General features: G+C 45.8%; 1 protein-coding gene and 1 non-coding gene across 7 annotated transcripts in view; one reads left to right on the top strand and one right to left on the bottom strand.

Annotated features, from left to right (window-relative positions):
- The window catches only part of HIPK2 (homeodomain interacting protein kinase 2), a 172,074-nt gene that overhangs the window by 139,707 nt on the left and 13,978 nt on the right, over positions 1 to 18,389 (top strand). For 4 of the 6 annotated variants that reach the window (XM_044246700.1, XM_044246696.1, XM_044246699.1 and 1 more), the window contains exons 10-12: positions 7,646 to 7,788; positions 10,754 to 10,933; positions 13,208 to 13,489. In XM_044246700.1, the coding sequence (XP_044102635.1) occupies positions 7,646 to 7,788; positions 10,754 to 10,933; positions 13,208 to 13,489 (605 nt within the window). The remainder of the gene's footprint in view (positions 1 to 7,645; positions 7,789 to 10,753; positions 10,934 to 13,207; positions 13,490 to 18,389) is intronic. The other 2 variants (XM_044246701.1, XM_044246697.1) reach the window with 1 other exon arrangement.
- Positions 4,101 to 4,207, bottom strand: LOC122905729. Its single transcript, XR_006384419.1, has one exon. It is a non-coding gene; the product is annotated as a U6 spliceosomal RNA (small nuclear RNA).

Below are 18,389 nucleotides of genomic sequence, written 5' to 3'. Positions count from 1 at the left end.
AAAAGGCCCTGAACTGTATTTGCTGGACCTGGGTTAAATTTTGTATTTACCTGAGGAAAAGCTGATATCCTTATGGTGTTCAGTCATTTCATGCACAAAATACAGCATAGCTGTAGATTTATCTTTTACTCTTTTCATTAAAAGTTTCCCTTTTTTGGAATAATTCCTAAATATTTAGCAGGTTTTGTCGCTATTAATAATTTTATTAATTTTCTTTTCTGATTATTTGGTTTTGGTTTTCAGGATGAAACCTGTTGGCTCTACTCAGTTTGTTATATTTAGCAGTCCTTTTTTTAAGATGTTTTTATTTGAGAGAGAATGCATGTGCGCATGTGTGCACACGAGCAGAGGGAGGGGCAGAAGGAGAGGGAGAAGCAAGCTCCCCGCTGACCAGGGGGCCTGACACGGGGCTCGATCCCAGGACCCTGAGATCATGACTGGAGCCACCCAGGTGCCCCTGTCTAGCAGTCCTTCTAAACTCTGAGTAGTTCTGGTTGTTTCTGTGAATTCCCGTGGATCTCTTATGGATTCTACCTTTTTACTAGCTTTGTTTCTTCCTCTACAATCCTTCTTCCACTGTGCAGCAGCACCTCAAGCCATGTTCAACAACAGTGTGGACTCTGGACATCCTTGACTGGTACCTAACTTTAGAGGAAATTCTTCTGTTTGCCATACTTTGTTTGCCATTGGTATTTGACAGAAACTTTACCAAGCTTGCTACCTTTTGAATGGAGTTTTATCACATGTTCTTTATGCATTTATTAAAATACTCATGTGGTTTTTGTTCATTCATCTGCTAATATGACAAGTTACATTAACAGGTTTTTAATGTTAAACTGTCTTGTATTTCTGAGATGAGCTTCATTTGATCACGTGTGTTTGATACGCATTTACGCTTTACAATACTGGATTGTTTGTAAATACTGAGGTTAGTGTTTTTTATCTATATTCAGAAGTGAGAAGTCACCTATAATTTTTCTCTTACAAAATCCTTATCTAATTTGAGCTTCGAGGTCATCCCAGTCTCACACAGTATAGTATGTTGGATATAATTACCCTCTTCTTCTGTGTCCTGGAACAACTTATTTAAGGTGGATATGTATCATTCTTCATCTCTGTTCTTGTGTCCAAAATGACCCTGCAGTGACCACTGACGCCACTTTCTGATGGCCTATGCAGTTGTGTTGCTGGAAGTTTATAAACAGAGAACCTTCCATATTTAAAGTAGACCGCCTACTTCTGCCTCTCTCACCAGTCCTCATAGCTTCCTTTTGCTCACACAGTTTGGTAGGAGGGAGTTCGGAAAAGGCCAAGGAAGATCAAGAGAAAGAACTATAAGCTCACTCCAGGGGCCAACTATCTTGTTCTTATTTTCTCTGATTGGCAGAAATCCAGACCAGCTTCCCAATGGTCTTCCTCTGTGAGCCAAAACCTATAGAACTTGCACATACTTAGAGATTTTTTGTTTGTTTGCCCACTTAACCCTGGCAAGCCAGAAATCATTTCTGAAAGAAACAGTAATTAGCATTCTTATTAGCTAACCTAGGCATTCTTCATTATTCGGCTTGGGGAAAACCAGAAGGCTCGGCATTTCTGAATTTGCTTGTCCTTTAATCATAGCAGGGAAGAGCTTTACCTTTGCCTACTTGAAAGAGAGTCCCTAGAGTGCTGTAAATTCCAAGTGGATTTAACCTAAAGCTCTAATTGGGAGAGGGAACAAAAAATACCCGTACAAAGAGTTTAGTCTCTACAGTGTTTATAACACGGAACTACTAGGGGCAATTTGAATGTTCATCATAGATTTGTTAAATAAATTGATGTGTATGCATAAAATGGAACACCATGTAACCATTAAAAAGGACACGATAGCGGCACCTGGGTGGCTCAGTCAGTTAAGCGTCTGCCTGCGGTTCAGGTCATGATCCTGGAGCCCCGGGATCGAGCCCTGAGCCAGGCTCCCCGCCCAGCGGGGAGTCTGCTTCTCCCTCTACCCTTCAACCCGCTCATGCACTCTCTCTCAAATCAAATCTTTAAAACAAACAAACACGGTAGACCAATGTGTCTCGACATGCAAAGATTTCTTCTATTAGGTTTAAAAAAACTTCCTGTACTATCCAGTGTCACCGTGTGTCTTTCTGTCCATTGGTTGTTTTCTGTTCACTTAATCTACAGCAGTATGTCAGCCTAGAAAGGTAGAGCTCTCCTGGTATTTTTAATTGGTGCCTTCAAAGGATGAAAGTAAGCTAACTTATAAAACTCGTTTGGTGGCTTTTTAAAAAAGCAGTAACTAAACATTTAAACTAGCACCTTCATGTTCCTCTGGGTAAATTTCTAGGTATCAGGCAGAGGCTTCCCAAATAGTATTCCTTACCTTAAGTATATCCAGCAAGTGGGCATCACTCTTTTTACAAATATTTAAACCTTTCCAAGGATTGTATTTGTGAAAGTTTAGAGATGGAGTCTTCTCAATCCATTCCTCACATTCGTTTTGTTCGCTTTGCCTTTTCCTCCCCACCTTCCAGCAGCTTCTCACGTCCTTCAAAGGGAGACCGTCTCTCTAGGGATGGGGGGGCAGGACATGTGCACAGAAGGCCAGAGTGAACTCACACCCTCTTGTGTCAGTGATCTGGGAGTGGTCTTCCCAGACTCTTACCAGTACAGCCTTGTTGGTACCGCCCAACAGCGGCTGGCACCTCTGTCCTCTCAGGCCTCACACCAGAGCTCGCACCCAGACCGCCATCAGAAGTTGGGAACGGGTGCGTAAAGACAGAGAGGCGGGAAATACGGGCTCAATTAAGACAGTATTGAATTTATCTCACTTTTCAAATGGCGGGGTCCAAAACCCTTTTCAACTTGTTCCAACAAGGCTGGAACAGGAATTTGGAGCTCTCTCTCACCCACCCCCACCCCCACCCTCCCCCACCCCCCACCCCTGTCCAAAATATGGAGGTTCATGGAAGACTACAGCCTTTCACGACTAAGGTGCCTCTAGCCAGTCAAGTCCTATTACCCGAATCCCTTTAAATGCTCCCCTAAGGACAAACAGTTGGCTGGAACTTCTTAAACTGTCCAAAATCTAAAACTTCACTGCTTCTCACTCAAAACCTCCTCTAGTAACATTTTTGGCAATGAGTCTGTCTAACCTTTCTGTCTTGCTCTCTGCTTCTGTCTTGCTTGGTGTCTGAATTGTTCATGAATAAGGCAGGCTTTTCCATGCTACTTTCATGCATTTACCTCGAGTCCCTGATCTTCAGTTCCTGTGTATCCTTGCTATGAAGAGAGGTAGTGTGCTGGCTGAGGGCAGGAGCTCTGGGATTTGATTGCCTACAAGTCAGAGGCCAGTCCCACCATGTGCCAGCTATGTGACTTTAGGAAAGTTATTTTTAATTTAATTTTTTTTTCAAAATAATACATGCACCAATTTTTAAAGTTAAATGAGTTAATAAACTTACAAGAAAATAGTGTCCTGCTCTATCCCATCCCCAATTTCCGATCCCCCCAAAATAACTTTTCACTGTTTTGTCATTTAACTCCAAGTTTCTAAATAGCATGCTTAAACTACTTTCTCCTGACATTTCCATTTTGGAATTTCCGTCTTACTGTGGAAGATGAAGACTTAGCCCCCACACCACCCCATCCCCCCAGCACCTGCCCAGTCATGCACTGTCCCTCTCCCTCTGTCTCTCTCTCACTCTCTTCCATTCTCCCATTCTTCCCAAGGAAGTTTCTTATTCAACCACTCTGCATTATTTACATAATTATTATGTTCAGTATTATATACTATTCTCTGCTGAGCTTCATAATATATTCTGATTCTATTCCTTTCCTGTGCAGTTTGTTTGTCCTGGAGTTAACGGTGGTTTCATTTTTCCATTGGCTGCCTTGGTGGTATAGTGGTGAGCATACTGCCTTCCATTTTTCCATTGGCTTAGTTTCCTCCCTCTTAAGACTCTCCTTGTCCACACTGGTCTGAAATTTTGTGACTATATGCTTCCTCATGGGTCTTTTTCATACATTGTCTTGGACCCTGTTTCCCTTTCAGTCTAAAAGTTTTTTATTTTTTCTTCAAGTTTTTCCCCTCCATTTTCTCTCTCTCTTCTTTCAGTATGGAACGTTTCGAGAATGTGCATGGCATCCTTGTGCAAGGGCCATGCTTGTCTTCTCCATATTGTTCCAACTTCAGTATGTGTGCTGCCGAAGCCAGCACTTTCTCTGATTCCTCTTTGTGAAATTCTTACTAATTGGATGTTGGTGCTTTTGAATTAATCTAATGATTTTCATCTTTTTTCATCTTTTATTCTCTCTATATATATTCTATCTGTGCTTCTTTCCAAGAGATCTTTTTCAGCTTCTTCTAAAAACCTTCTATGGAATTAACTTTTGTTATAGTTCTCATTTCTAAGAATTCTTTCTTACTCTCTGAATATAGATATGGACAAACAGATATATATCCTGTATATGATCTTGTTTCGTGTGTGTGTGTGTGTATAATTTTTTTTTTTAACTCTATGAGGATAGTTTAAGGTTTTGGAAATTTTCTTCTGATTTCTACACTGTTTTTGTTTCCTCTGAGTTTCTTGTTTTAGACTCACGGTAGAAGCTTCCTTTAATATCTGGTTGTCCTTGGCTGTTCGTTCATACATTTTTTTCGACTTTTTTTAAAAGATTTTATTTATTTGACACAGAGAGAGAGATCAAAAGTAGGCAGAGAGGTAGGCAGAGAGAGGGAGGGAAGCAGGCTCTCCGCTGAACAGAGAGCCCGATATGGGGCTCAGTCCCACGACCCTGAGATCATGACCTGAGCCGAAGGTAGAGGCTTAACCTACTGAGCCACCCAGGCACCCTGGCTCTTCATTCATATTAAGACTGAAGCACTAAAAAACTAAATTTGAAAGCTACAGGAGGGTGAGGACGGACTACTGAATGCGGGCTTCTCTCTAGTCTGATAAGGACTGAGCCCAGCATTTTCATTGGCAGATTCCCTGATCCTCCAAAGTATCTGTAGTTTTTCCTCTTGGACTAGTCAGTTTCCCTAGAGAGAATCCTCCAGCCTCCTACTTTGGGTCTGCAAACTGAAAGGTAAAGGACTCTCACAGACTTGACCTTAGATAACTCAGTAATTGCCCGTCTGTTTTCCAGTTTCTAAGATTTTGTTAACTGTTGTCTCCTCTGTTGTCTTTGTCCTTACAGATCTCTATATTATTTATTCCTTCACTATCATTTCAGTTGGGTTTAGAGAAAGAGAGCAATAAATGTTTCATTTCCTATATTTCTGGCAGGTGATTTAGCATCTCTGTAGTTCTGTTTATCTGTCTGAGAAATGGGGAGAAATAACAGTCCCTACCTCACCAAACTGGTATAAAGATGAAGTCAGAAACTTGACGTGCCTGGGGGGTTCCACGGTTGAGCGTCCGACTCTTGATTTCAGCTCAGGTCACATGAGCTGTGTCACAGTCATGGGATCGAGCCCCACGTTCGTTTGGCTTTGGACTCAGTGCAGAGCCTGCTTCCCTCTCCCCTGTTCCTGTCCTCTCTCTCAAATAAATAAATAAATAAAATCTCTATACACACACACACACACAAAGATGAAGTCAGAAACCTATCTGTGGTCTTAGCTCTGTTCTTGGCACACAGTATGCATCAAGAAGTATTCACTCTAGGGGCGCCTGGGTGGCTCCATTGGTTAAGGGTCTACCTTTGGCTCAGGTCATGGTCCCAGGGTCCCGAGATGAAGCCCCCCATCATGCTCCCTGCTCAGCCAGGAGCCTGCTTCTCCCTGTCCCTATGCCCCCTCCCCTGCTCGTGTGTGAGAGCATGTGCTCTCTCTCTCTCACTTACTATCAAATGTATAAATAGAATCTTAAAAAATATATATTAGCTCTAATCTTATAAATTATAAAGTCGTACTAAAGTATAAGTTATAGAAGTGTACACAAGTAATCATGAAAGAGTGATGTTCATCTCCCATGAGCTGAACCTGACATTCAGTGGAAGGCGGCAAATACAGCCTTTACCCTGTCTCTTTGAGGTAAAACGTTAACATCTATTTGGGGAATGTAGGGGGAAAACGATGTCCTTGGCTTAATATCAAGATTTATAATTCAGAAGTAATAGTCAAAAGACATGCTTTTCTGGAAAGCTGAAATGAGCCTCCAAGTCAGTATAAACCTTACTGCAACAAAATTATTAGTCATTTAACTTTTTGAGCTTGTAACTGTTTTACTCAATTAAATTATATTTTTGCCGTGTCTGAATTCATTAAACGTGGAATATAGTTAATGATAATGTATTACCTTGGTAGATTTGCTTCTTTCGTTTTATCAACAAACATTTATTAAACACTTACTGTATAAACTGTGGTTCCTAAGCTTTTTGCCTGTATCAAAACAGATCAGTAAGCAAAGAGGCAGTGTAAAAAATGTATGCGCGATCTCACTGGCCTCATCTTACCTCCGACTGGAGGTAAGCACGAAAGCAGGCATATCTGGGACGGGAGACATGTCCACTGCTCACTCAGAGGGCTCCTGGCCAAGCCCATGCTGTCAGTTCCATGGCTTAGAGAGAAATATTTAAAGGATGGACCAGGTGAACCATCCACTCAGATCTAAAGTATGTTGTATCATTTTATACACATCATTGTTTATTAAGTTTTGACTCAAGTTCGTGATTCACTTCCAGAAGTGCTTGTCTGTACATAAGAGCCAAAATGCACCTATTAAAGATGCGGTCAGTGGAGCACTGTATTCAAGAATTTATCCAACGTCAGTGATACCCAGCCCAATGGAAAGAACAACATGTAACTGAATCTTTAAATTCTTGACCTGCCCAAGAAGTATGTTACCTTAGCGGTGTTCCTTTAGGTGTCCAACTCTGGACAACAGTGTTTAGTCTGAATCATTTACTAACCAAAGGTAAGCAGAAGAGTGACTGAAAATACAGGAAGCGCAGACACCAGGCAAACCACTCCCCCCCACCCCCGCCCACCAGTGACTATTTAAGGAAGAATCGGGAAAGTTCATTTTAGAGTTCTTAGAAAAAGCTTAAAGTTTATGAAGAATCAAGCAGTGACTTGCTTAACTATATGTCATTTTGGCTTTGGTGGATCAGGGTAATTCTCAGTGAAGGTTAAATCCCCAGCTGAGAATTTTTTACTTCATGCTTGCTTGCTCTCCGATGTGGGCAAGTGTCTGGTGATCTCAGAATTATGTTACTTTAGGTTCAAAAGATACACAAGTTGGAGGTCTAGATTCTAATTCCTAAACAAAAGGCAAAATAAAGGATATGAGATGGAAAACTTCCTGAGGGCAGAAAGTTACCTTTGTGTGGCCCAAGGCAGCTGTTTCGGTCTCCTCAGGAAGTGAACTTTGGGAAACCCTGAGCATTGTTCTTAGAGCGAATTTCTAAACAAATCATTCTTCCACGCGAATAAATCCCTTCCATATGACTCTGTGCCCGTGTACTTACTATCTTCTGTGTAGGTCACCGATTCGATCTCCCCTTAACTTGGTTTTCAAGGCCAAAGACTGGGTCTCCCATTGAACACCCATTGCAGGGTCCAGCTCAGCCCCAGGCCCAATCAGGACTTGACTCAGGCAGACTGTGTGATTAACAAACGTGTTGATGGCACACGTCCTCTGTTCTGCAGCAGGCCTGGCCAAGTGGGACCCAGCAAATCCTGCTTCCCCCGGCATGGCAGCAGCTGACCGGAGTGGCCACCCACACGTCTGTGCAGCACGCAACTGTCATTCCCGAGACCATGGCAGGCACCCAGCAGTTGGCTGACTGGAGGTAAGCGCGAAAACAGGCATATCTGGGACGGGAGACATGTCCACTGCTCACTCAGAGGGCTCCTGGCCAAGCCCATGCTGTCAGTTCCATGGCTTAGAGAGAAATATTTAAAGTAAAAGGAAGATAATGTGGAATACGACTACAGTGTAATGAGAGTTCATTTTTCAATAACTGTACCAGGACACAAGAAAATCAGCTTCATTACCTTAAGGTCAGTTGGCCGCCATCGACCCCAAATCCAGTTACATCGTTTGGTCACACGTGTAATTCACAGACTTGCCTCTGGATGATTTTTGGTTTGTTGCTCAGAATTAAATTCCACTCCCAGAGAACAAAGATGTGGCAGCAGTGAAAGAATGCAGCAGGGAGTCCTTGAGGCTCCAAAGCAATTCTAGAAAGTGCTCTCAAGGTGTTTGGAGACATGGGTGCACTGGAGTTGTATTTGACCTCTCAGGGGAAAGCCTGACAGAATGGGGCTTTGTTTGGAATGGTAAACTCTGGGATGTTTGCTGAATGTGTCTCTTCAGTTAATAGTGAGATCTGATAGACCAAAGTCCATTTTCTACAGATGTCAGTCAGCCACCGGACCGCAGCTGACAGCTACGAGCCCACTGTGCCCTGTATCTGATTCCAGCACCCCGCCCATCCTATGCACTGGCTTTCTCACCAGCACCTTGCTCTGCTGTTTTTATGGCCACTTTCCACTTCTCCATCCCAACACTACCACTGCCCCCTTCACCCGAGCAGAGCCAAATGGCAGTCCCCAGGTTGTTTCCAGCTTCCCACGGCCCTCTGGGCTCTGTCAGCCCAAACATCAAGGCATCCCTCCACCTTCCGACAGACTCCATATCAACCATGGAGCCTCCCTGAGGTTCCTTTTCGGATCCAAAAGGCTATGGTGAATGAAGCGCTCTCAGTATAACAAAAAGACATGGAGACAGAACCCTCCTCCCAACCCCCACCCACCAGGCAAGCCTCAAAGGCAGCTTCCTCTCTTCCTCCATTTAATTTTCTGACCAGTAGAAACAAGAGAGGACACAGGCTCTTTCCTGCAGCCCGACTCACTTCCCACTGACAACAGCCACCAAGCCCATCCCCAGTCACTGGAAGCACTTTCAAAGCAGTGGTTCGGTTCTGGTTCTGCAGGACCTGGGGAAAGTTACCTAACCTGAGCCTCAGTTTCTTCTTCAGTAAAATGGGGATAATAATCCCTACTTTATAGAATGGCTAGGAGGTTTAAATTAAGATAAAATACAAAGTACTTGACCTGTATTTAACATGTATTAAACTAGCATCTGCTGTATGACAGGCAATGAATAAATGAATAGATCTGTTATCTTCCCTTCCCCCCATTCACACTGGCTGGTGCTGTGTGAGACTGTCTTCCCTCTCCAGCTCATTAGGAACAGCAACCAAGTGGAAAAGCTGTCTGACCAATTGGTTTTTTTCTCTCCCCCTTTTCTCCTAAAAGACCACAGATATATGCTGTACTACTTTTTCCTGTGTCTCTCAGCATTTATAGCTCATTTAATTTTAGCAAAACTCACATACTCACTCATATAGATTTTCCTATTCCTCCTCCCTCCATAGCTCTTACCTGGTTACCACAGGAAATGCTTAAAGCTGACACTTTGTTTCCAATCTCTTCTCCATTTCATGTGTGGGCCAAAGAACATCCATAACCGTGGCTAATAAAGAGAAGTACTAGTGCTAGACTCCTGTCAAAAGAATGCCATGTCTGTAGAAGAAACAGCAGCTACAAACTCAAGAAGCTATAACATCAGTTTCTAAGTGTAAATGTCCAAAAACGCTATCAAAATCTCTACACTCTTGTATAGTCCTTTTTTTTTTATTCATCCTCTTCCCCAAGTTGCAAAGATGATTTTTACAATATTTTTTAAATTCAAGTAAATTCTCCTTCAACTTTTAATTCTATTAGGTGCTGAATGGGCTTTTATGGGCAAGTCTCTGAATTAATCACCACCTTTAATCTTTCTGTGGGAAAATAAGCCTTTGAGCTCCACACAACCCAGATCATAAGAACTCTTGAAAGATAACCCATTTTCAGGAAAATGGCTACCAGTAGTACCTCTATCAACATGTGTCTTCCTAATTTTGACTTAGTACCAAATTCTGTACACGTCTAGTCAACCTTCAGTTAATCTAATTGTTCATTCAGCAAGCATGTAATTAATTGATCAGCTGCTACATGCTTGAGCATTGTGCTAGCCAGGAGAGAATTCAAAAGAATGTTAACATTTCCAAACAGCAAGAACGTACAATGTCTAGTTTTCAAAGTTGTTTCCTTTTTTTTTTTAACATAAGCTATAATTTTTTTCATTTATAAAATAGCTTTATCATAATACCCTACCTCACAGAGTGTGATAACCCATTAAAGTCACTTATAAATTCTAAAAATGTACACACAGTCACCTGTCTGGGGACTTTAAAAGGTAGAGGGACTATATATCTTCTCTCCCCAGAACTTAAGCTGAACTTGCAACTTAACCATTCTTCCCAGTTGCAATGTCCTCTTTCTCACTCACCAACAAACTGGGTTTCTGCCCATTCCTTTAAACATCATCGCACCTGGGAGGCTGATCTGATGAGCTCATCTCTTCAACAACCCCATGAGCTCGTGAGAATCAACTTTTTTAATTTGGCTTTTAACTGGGGAGGAACCTTTATCCTAAAAAAGAAGCTCCAGGGGCGCCTAGGTGGCTCCGTGGGTTAAGCGGTTACCTTGGGCTCCGGGCATGATGGTCCTGGAGTCCAGTCCCCCATCAGGCTCTCTGCTCAGCATAGCGCTTGCTTCTCCCTCTCCTTTCTGCCTGCTGCTCTGCCTACTTGTGCTCCCTCTCTCTTTCTGTCAAATAAATAAATAAAACTTTAAAAAAAAAAAAAAGCAGCTCCATATTTATAAAACCAGTAAAGTTCCTTGTTTACCCATTGTTTTCCCACACAGGAACACCCACGCTCACGGCAGCCATTACAATCCCATCATGCAGCAGCCTACGCTGTTGACTGGTCATGTGACCCTTCCAGCCGCCCAGCCCTTAAATGTGGGCGTGGCCCACGTGATGCGGCAGCAGCCAACCAGCACCACCTCCTCCCGGAAGAGTAAGCAGCACCAGTCCTCTGCGAGGTAGGTGGTGAGAGTTGCCCTGGAGGAGAGGGACCTCCGGGCATGATGGTCCTGGAGTCCAGTCCCCCATCATTAGGAGTGTCAGCATGTGCTCTGAGTCCCAGGCATGGGACAGGGAGTGGCCGGCAGAATGTTTTCTGAATGTGTCGTACCACTGCATAGCACTAGGGCTTGAAGGAGACATTCAGTCTCACTTCTCTTCCCTGCCACTTGCCTTACCATCCTCCCTGCAGTGCCCGCTCCCCACGCGGAGGGCCTGGAATTCCAGTGTCCAGCGCCATAATCTGAAGCCATTCATGCCCTTTCTCTTCTGCATAAAACACCCAGACATGCCTCAGAAGTTGCACTTTGGAAATCATAATACTGGTTTTTTTTTAATGAACGGTAGAGAAATGTGCTTTCTTTGATATCCGGGGACAAAAATCAAACTCACTTAGCTGCTTCTTTAAAAATATGCAATAATTTTGGTTAATCCTAGACATTACCAGCAGAATAAGCTTTTTCAGTCCCTTTCAGTCCAGTTTCACCTCGGTGAACTCTTAAAATAAGACAGAAAAGGCCACATACTACATGATCCCATTGAGATGGCATTTTGGAAAAGACAAAAGTAGATCAGGAGTTGCCAGGGAGTACTGGGTGGGAGAGGAAGGGATTGACAGAAAGGGAGCCTGAGGGAACTTTCCAGGAAAGTTCTCTGTCTGGATTGGCAGGGCTATGTGTACCTTTGTCAAAACTCATCCAACACTTCCAAAGGATGACTTTTACTGAATGTAAATTATACCTCAATAAACTTGTCTTTTAAAAAGATCTCCAAATTTAAAAAAAAAAAATCGCAATCAAGGTCGTGTGGTGCAGGATTGCTCCTACATTTTTCTCCAGAGTCACTGGCTTGGAGGCACTTAATTGCTTATTTAGAATAGGCTGCTCAAGAGAATGAAGTCCGGTACATAAAATGTCCAGTGACTTTTGGTTTCCTACTTCCTCGTTTAACCAGGTGCCAGAAACTAGGCCTGCCTTTTTGTCATTCTCCTTTGAAGTTTAACCTAAGAGCTGACTTCCTTTGAGTTGTCTTTCTTCACGATTCTTCACTGGAGTATTTCTGACAATTCTGGGAAATTCATCTCAGATCTCTGGCAGCCCTGTGACAACACAGCTGTGTCATTATTAGATCGTCTGCCAACAGGGGCCACCATCTCAGCCCTTTGCTCTGTCATGCCCAGCGGTGTGGGTGGTCGCACAGAACACTAGGCTGACCCTGCGCTGAGCTTAGCATCCTCAAGGCTCACCTTGTCAAGCAGGGGCAGTAAGAACTCTTAGCCTGCCCACCCATGGACAAGCCCCTCCCTGTTGCCCACTCATCACCCAGCTGGCTTTATGAAGGCTCATTGCCAGTACGTTTCAAGATCGATATAATTATACTGAAATTTTTGTATTTGCCTATTTTTAAGACCAATGCCTTAAGGAAAACAGAAGGCTCTCCCTTGTTGGTTGGTACAGCCTGGCCCCCTGTTCTTTAACAGTGCCAAATGGAGATCCATTAACTGCTGAGGTAGTGAAAAGAGAGGGGAAGATATTTTTTTCCCTTAAGTAGCAGACACTACATTTGCTAACTTGATAAGGAATTTTGAGCCAATCAAAGTCAAGATTAAAAGGTCCCTATTTAAGTACACTTTTCCCTCTTGCATTTTGCCCAGTTTTTCTCATTACAGTTCAAACAGACGGTAAACTTCCTATGAGGCCCAGGTGTCAAAGACGTGAGTGTTTTCATTTCATAAGTTGCAAAACAGCCATTAGCAAGAAAATCGAGGCTCTGTGTGGCAAATAACATTTCTTTCAACTCCCTTCAAAACAAGACCCATGTACATTTGCAGAATGACAGGACAGAGCTCAGGAAGTGAGGCCTTGACCGTGAAGATAGGGTGGGCAGACAACCTTGAGACCTTGGGCACTACATCTGCCCCCAGAGACAAGCCCAGTCCTAAGCCCTCTCCCTCTTCTCAGGCCCCTGGCTGCTCCCTTTCTTCCACTGGGAACAGTCATGTGGCACCGGACCAGAGCCCAGTGAAGGCCAGGTCTCTGCTGTTGTGCGTGTAGCAAGTGACTGAAAGAATGAGCTCCAGGGGCAGCCGCTTCGGCAGTTACAGAAAACATCTGAGTGCCCTGAACTTCTCACTTGGTAACAGAGGTTTGACAAAGCCGGTGTCCCTAGACAGTTGGGCTCCTTGGGAGGAGCAAAAGGGGCCTCCCTGAGCGTATGGGGCTTTGTCGTTCCAGAAACGTCTCCACCTGCGAAGTGTCCTCCTCACAGGCCGTCAGCTCCCCTCAGCGGTCCAAGCGCGTCAAGGAGAACACGCCTCCCCGCTGCGCCCTGGTGCACAACAGCCCAGCCTGCAGCTCCTCGGTCACGTGCGGCTGGGGCGACGGGGCCTCCAGCACCACCAGGGAGCGACAGCGGCAGACGATTGTCATTCCTGACACCCCCAGCCCCACAGTCAGCGTCATCACCATCAGCAGCGACACAGATGAGGAGGAGGAACAGAAGCATGCCCCCACCAGGTGAGCCCCCCCATTCCCCGCCAGGAGGGAGCAGGGCCGGGGTGCACCCTGTGCTGCTGGCTCACGCGGACAGTGCTCCGTGGAACTGGGCCCCTTCCCGTCATCGGACATGGTGCTCGCAGTCTCCTGGCCCCGACATTGTGGTTTTGCCATGGTCTAGAGTCCTGAAGTGATTTCAAGGGAATGCCTGACAGATTTTCCATAATTATTCAGTGCCCAGAGAAGTTTGAGTCACTTTGGTCATGAAAAATAGTTACAGTCCCTATACATCTGGGGGACCTGAGACCAATGGTACGCAATGCCGGCGTATTTCAGCTCCTGTAGGCTTCAAAATCTCTGCCTTGGGCTGTTGAATTTATTCCCAGTTGGTCAGGATATTTCTCTAGCATCGCCTTGGCTCTCTCAGAATTTGAAATAATTGTCCAATTAATCAGAAATTCTCGGTGTCTGATTAACCCAATCTTTCAAACTGCCAGTTGGCTCTTCAACCCAGAGAGCATTACTGTTTATTCCAAAGTAGTAAGAACTCATTTTACTCTGTGGATGCTTCCTGGGAAGGGAAAAGGAATATTTATTATATCTGTAAGACTGTTAGCCCTGGCGCCAAAGCCTCTTTTCCTACATTTTCCAGCCAGACTTGAATAGAGTGCCGTTTGTACTTGGGCTGCCTGATGAGCCCCTGGACCGTGTCCCTCTGGAACAGTCGGTCCCCTGGCCTTTTGCAGCCCAGGGGGACCCGGGGCTTTGTAGATCCCAAAGCCTCACAAGCCCGGCTCCAACCTGCCAGCCTCTCCCCGGACCAAGAGGCAGGGAAGGGAAAGGCCGACTGCTGCCAAGTCTAGCGCTGGTGGCCAGCACGTGTCCTGGGACCCGAGGCAAAGCTTAACGATCACAGTTAGGCCCCCGTTATCAATCCCTGACTGAATACAATGACGCTAATTAGTAATCACAAATCTTCTTGATGAAATAATAAATTCTCACACCTGAAATCATTACCAAATGTACAGATAGGCTAATTAAAACCCTCTCGCTGTCGCTACTCCTGCCCTGGCTATCCCCTTCCCGCCTTTAGAAGGAACTCAGTATTTTGCTTTGTTTTTCATGAGAGAGCTAGTATATGTCTCGTTCCAGTGTCCTCTCCGCCTGTTTAGTGTCTCAGCCTGGTCCACAGTGTGTCTCAGAAAAGAATGTCATAGAGCCCTTCTGGGACTGGTGTCGGTTCCCTTTCTTGATAACATCCCCATGTTGATTGAATACTCTGTCCTCCCCAATGTCTCACATCCCCCTCCTCCAGCCCAGGAATATCATGGGCTCAGGTGGTCCCATCACAAAGAGAAAGGCTTCTCCCAGCCCACAGCAGCCTGTCCCTGTGTTTGTCGAGTGGGTCATAAAACAGGCCCAGCAGCCCCGCACAGCCCTTTGCTACAACTGGGAAAAAGAACAAGCAATTTAAAAATCTGACAATCGACTAGATGGGCCTATTGTTTTTGAAGTATGAGATTCGAATTGACAACGGAGCCTCCACTTACGTGCTCAGGAGAGAACAGCGTGTCTGAGGAGGAGGGAGGACGAGAGAGCGATCTCTCCACCTATCAGACAGCTGCCGGGGCTGAGCACTGCACCAGGCCAGAGCATAGACTTCTCCCCCAGTGCTCCCCAGGGCCCCAGAAAGACAGAACTGAAATTCTTGGCAGAATGTAAGGACTTCGTTGTGAATCATCTGAAACATGGGGGAGGGCTGGGAACAAGCTGATGGGCAGGCTCTCGTCTGAGGGACAAGTACCAGTAAGTGACTGACAGTGGGCTGCTGAGGACCGGAGCTTCGTAAACTGGAAAATGCGGCGGCCCGCCTGCAACATTACACCAAACACGGGAACCGGGGAGTTCTTGAGAAGGCTTCCAGCTGTCCAGCTATGACTGGAAGCTCACAGAAAGACATAATCATGTTTTCTGGAGAGATCAAATGACTGTTGCCTTAACAAAAAAGTTAAGACCCAAGAAGACAGGAAAGTGGATTTGAGTCTGAGTGGGATCAGACAGAAGCCCATAGCTGTTTTATTTATAGAGAAACCACTGTACAATGGGTCCATGGTATTGTGACTTCCTTTTGGAGTGAGAGGAAAAGGGGGAGGATATATGATTACTTGTTCTTAAAAATCAGAATTATCATAAAGCTTAACATAGTAAATATTGATTGGCCTCACCAGTGTAAGACCTTATGCTAGGCAGTGCAGGTGTCATATAAATAAGGTAGACGGGCTCTGCCCTTGGGACGTTTGCAGGGTAATAAGTGAGATACGACTCATACAAATACTGACACAAAATGGAATATCAGCCCCCATAAAAACCAGAAGAGTACTGTGGCTGTTCAAAGGGAAAATAGCTTGGGGAAATAGCAGGGAAGAGGGGACTTTCTAAGGTCAGAGGTCCAAAGGGTGTAGATAAGCAGGAGAGGGGGTGAAATTGTGAATTCCAGCCCCAGTGGCACTGGGGCCTCAGAGGTAGGCTGGCAGGATCCGGAGCTCAGGGGGGCAGGTGATCCAAGGGCAAGGGCAAGGCAGGGACGACAGGGACTTTCAGAATAGAAAGGGGATTGGAGGGTCTCCCCTTCAGTGAGGGTGGTCTGCTTCAGGAGATACCGAGGAGCTCGCGTGAAGGCTTCTGTCCTGGGAAAACAAGGATGCACCCGCACATGCAGGTCAGGGAGCCTCTTGGCCTCAATTGGCCGGAAGTTTCTAACCCACCAGTGTTCCCTTTCGAACAGTCAAGACTTTGCTGCTTATTCCCAAACCCACTTTCTCCTGCGCTGTGAGCATCTTGATTCTGATCTGCTGTGTTCCCAGCCTCGTTTCCCATTTGCTGCTCACCCCAGGATTAGCGCCCTGACTCTGTCGAAAATGCTGACTGCTTCTGCTAATGTGACCTGGCACGGCAGCTCGAGAGGGAGGGGGCCGATGACGCTCACCGGGACAGTAAGCACAGTGTCTCATGGCAGTCGCCTGTGCTGCCAGTGGCTTTTAGAGGCAGCATGAGATAAATCAAGGCAGACCCACTGTGTTAGACCTGATTGAGGGTGTCGTGGAATCTCTGGGACCAGATGACATTGCCTAGAAATTTTTAGAGGAATGCCGACGCAGAATTATGAATCCCGACCCCCGATATTCGGCACTGTTGGTTGCTGGAGCCCAGGGATGGTCAGCAGCTCCTGCTTTGTGAGGAGGACCCCGGAGCAGGAGGGCGCAGGCTGGGTGTGAGCAAATTAAGGGCGAGAGGTATCCTGACAAACCTTGGCTACGCATTCTCATTTGCACTGTCCCGCGCATCATTGGTTGGGGTGGACAAGGCACACAGCTGTCTCATTTGATAGGTGAGGAAGCTAAAAGCCAGAAAGGTAGATGACTTACCCCAACTGATTGAAGGTTCTAAGTAGCAGAATCAGGCATCAGGTCCCATGCCGTTGACAAACACGGCAGTCTTGATGATAGGCAAAGACAACTGATTTCTCCTCAGTCCTTAATTTGACAGCGGTCAACTGCACCCCGCCCCATCCTCCGACCAGCACCGTGCTCACACACGGTCATGTCCACAGTCTATCCCCCCAGCCCCCACCCGGAGCTCTCACAGGAAGAGGGCAGAGGCCAGCGATTCTGATTCTTTGAGAAGATGTTTTAAAGCGAGGAGGCCAATCAAACCCCACCACCTGCTTTTCCTCAGTGAGTTGCTGTTGGAAGAGGCGGCCCCATGGGCATGGCTGGAGAATTGTTCTGGAGAGAGAAAAACCAAAATGGAATTTTTCTGGGTCCCCCAGGATGAGGTAATAGAACCAGTCCTATTTTAAATATTTACAAATGATTTTGATTAAAGGAGCACCTGACTGTGCTGAATAAGCCATCTTCTCTCCCTTGAAATCTCCTGGGACGACATCTGTGGGTGCGTGCCTTACTATTCAGACCCTTTGCCAGCCTTGCCTCCTGCCGAAGTTGTCCTTCAGGGGCTGTACCACACAGCCTCCGGGCACGAGGGTGTGTCGCCAAAGCAGCCCGTGTCAGCTGATCGGGTAGAAACCGTTTTGTCCAGTCTTCTTATTCTCTCACGTATTTGTTCATTCAGTTTTCTGGATATTTCTGGAAGACAGGTTTGATTTTCCTGAGGTCGTCGGGGCACAGCTGCTTTCGGCCTCACTTGGGGTGTGAGCGGCCGGTCCCGAGTGCCAGCACCAAGGTTGCCAGAGTGTAAACTTTAAAAAGGTTGATTCGTTTTTGTCACTCGGTATTTTAAATAGGAATCTGACCCTAAATGATGTTCTTTATACGAAATTGAAAATCTCGAGCGATTACTCTCTTTTTAAAAGGCACAATGAGGGGGCGCCTGGGTGGCTCAGTGGGTTAAAGCCTCTGCCTTCGGCTCAGGCCATGGTCTCGGGGTCCTGGGATCGAGCCCCACATCGGGCTCTCTGCTCAGGAGGGAGCCTGCCTCCTCCTGCCTGCCTCTCTGCCTGATCTCTGTCTCTCAAATAAATAAATAAAATCTTAAAAAAAAAAAAAAAAAGGCACAGTGAGGACACCGCTAAACTGCTGTGCCGAAGACTTGGGCCTGAAAAATGGACATCAGCCTAACAGAGGGCAACAGACATTTATGATTACACGGGCAAGGTCAGCGCAGAGTGGACCCCGTGCCCATGGCCGGCCACTGGCCACCGTACCGCTCCTTCCTCCCCTCCTCATTTGTAGGCCTGAGGGAAGAAGCGGGAGCCCGACGCACGGTGTCACTGCAGGGGCTGTGTTGTTCTGCAGCGTTATGTCACAGCGTAGCCCCAGGTTGAGGGACAGTCCCAGCGTCCGACTCCTCTGGGGAGACGGAAGGATGTTTAGTCAAGCGGACCTCACCGCATCCTCTGTTC

This window comes from Neovison vison, chromosome 4 (assembly GCF_020171115.1).
Source record: "Neovison vison isolate M4711 chromosome 4, ASM_NN_V1, whole genome shotgun sequence".
Classification (NCBI taxonomy): Eukaryota; Metazoa; Chordata; class Mammalia; order Carnivora; family Mustelidae; genus Neogale; species Neogale vison.
This window is presented reverse-complemented; position numbering and strand designations above follow the sequence as displayed.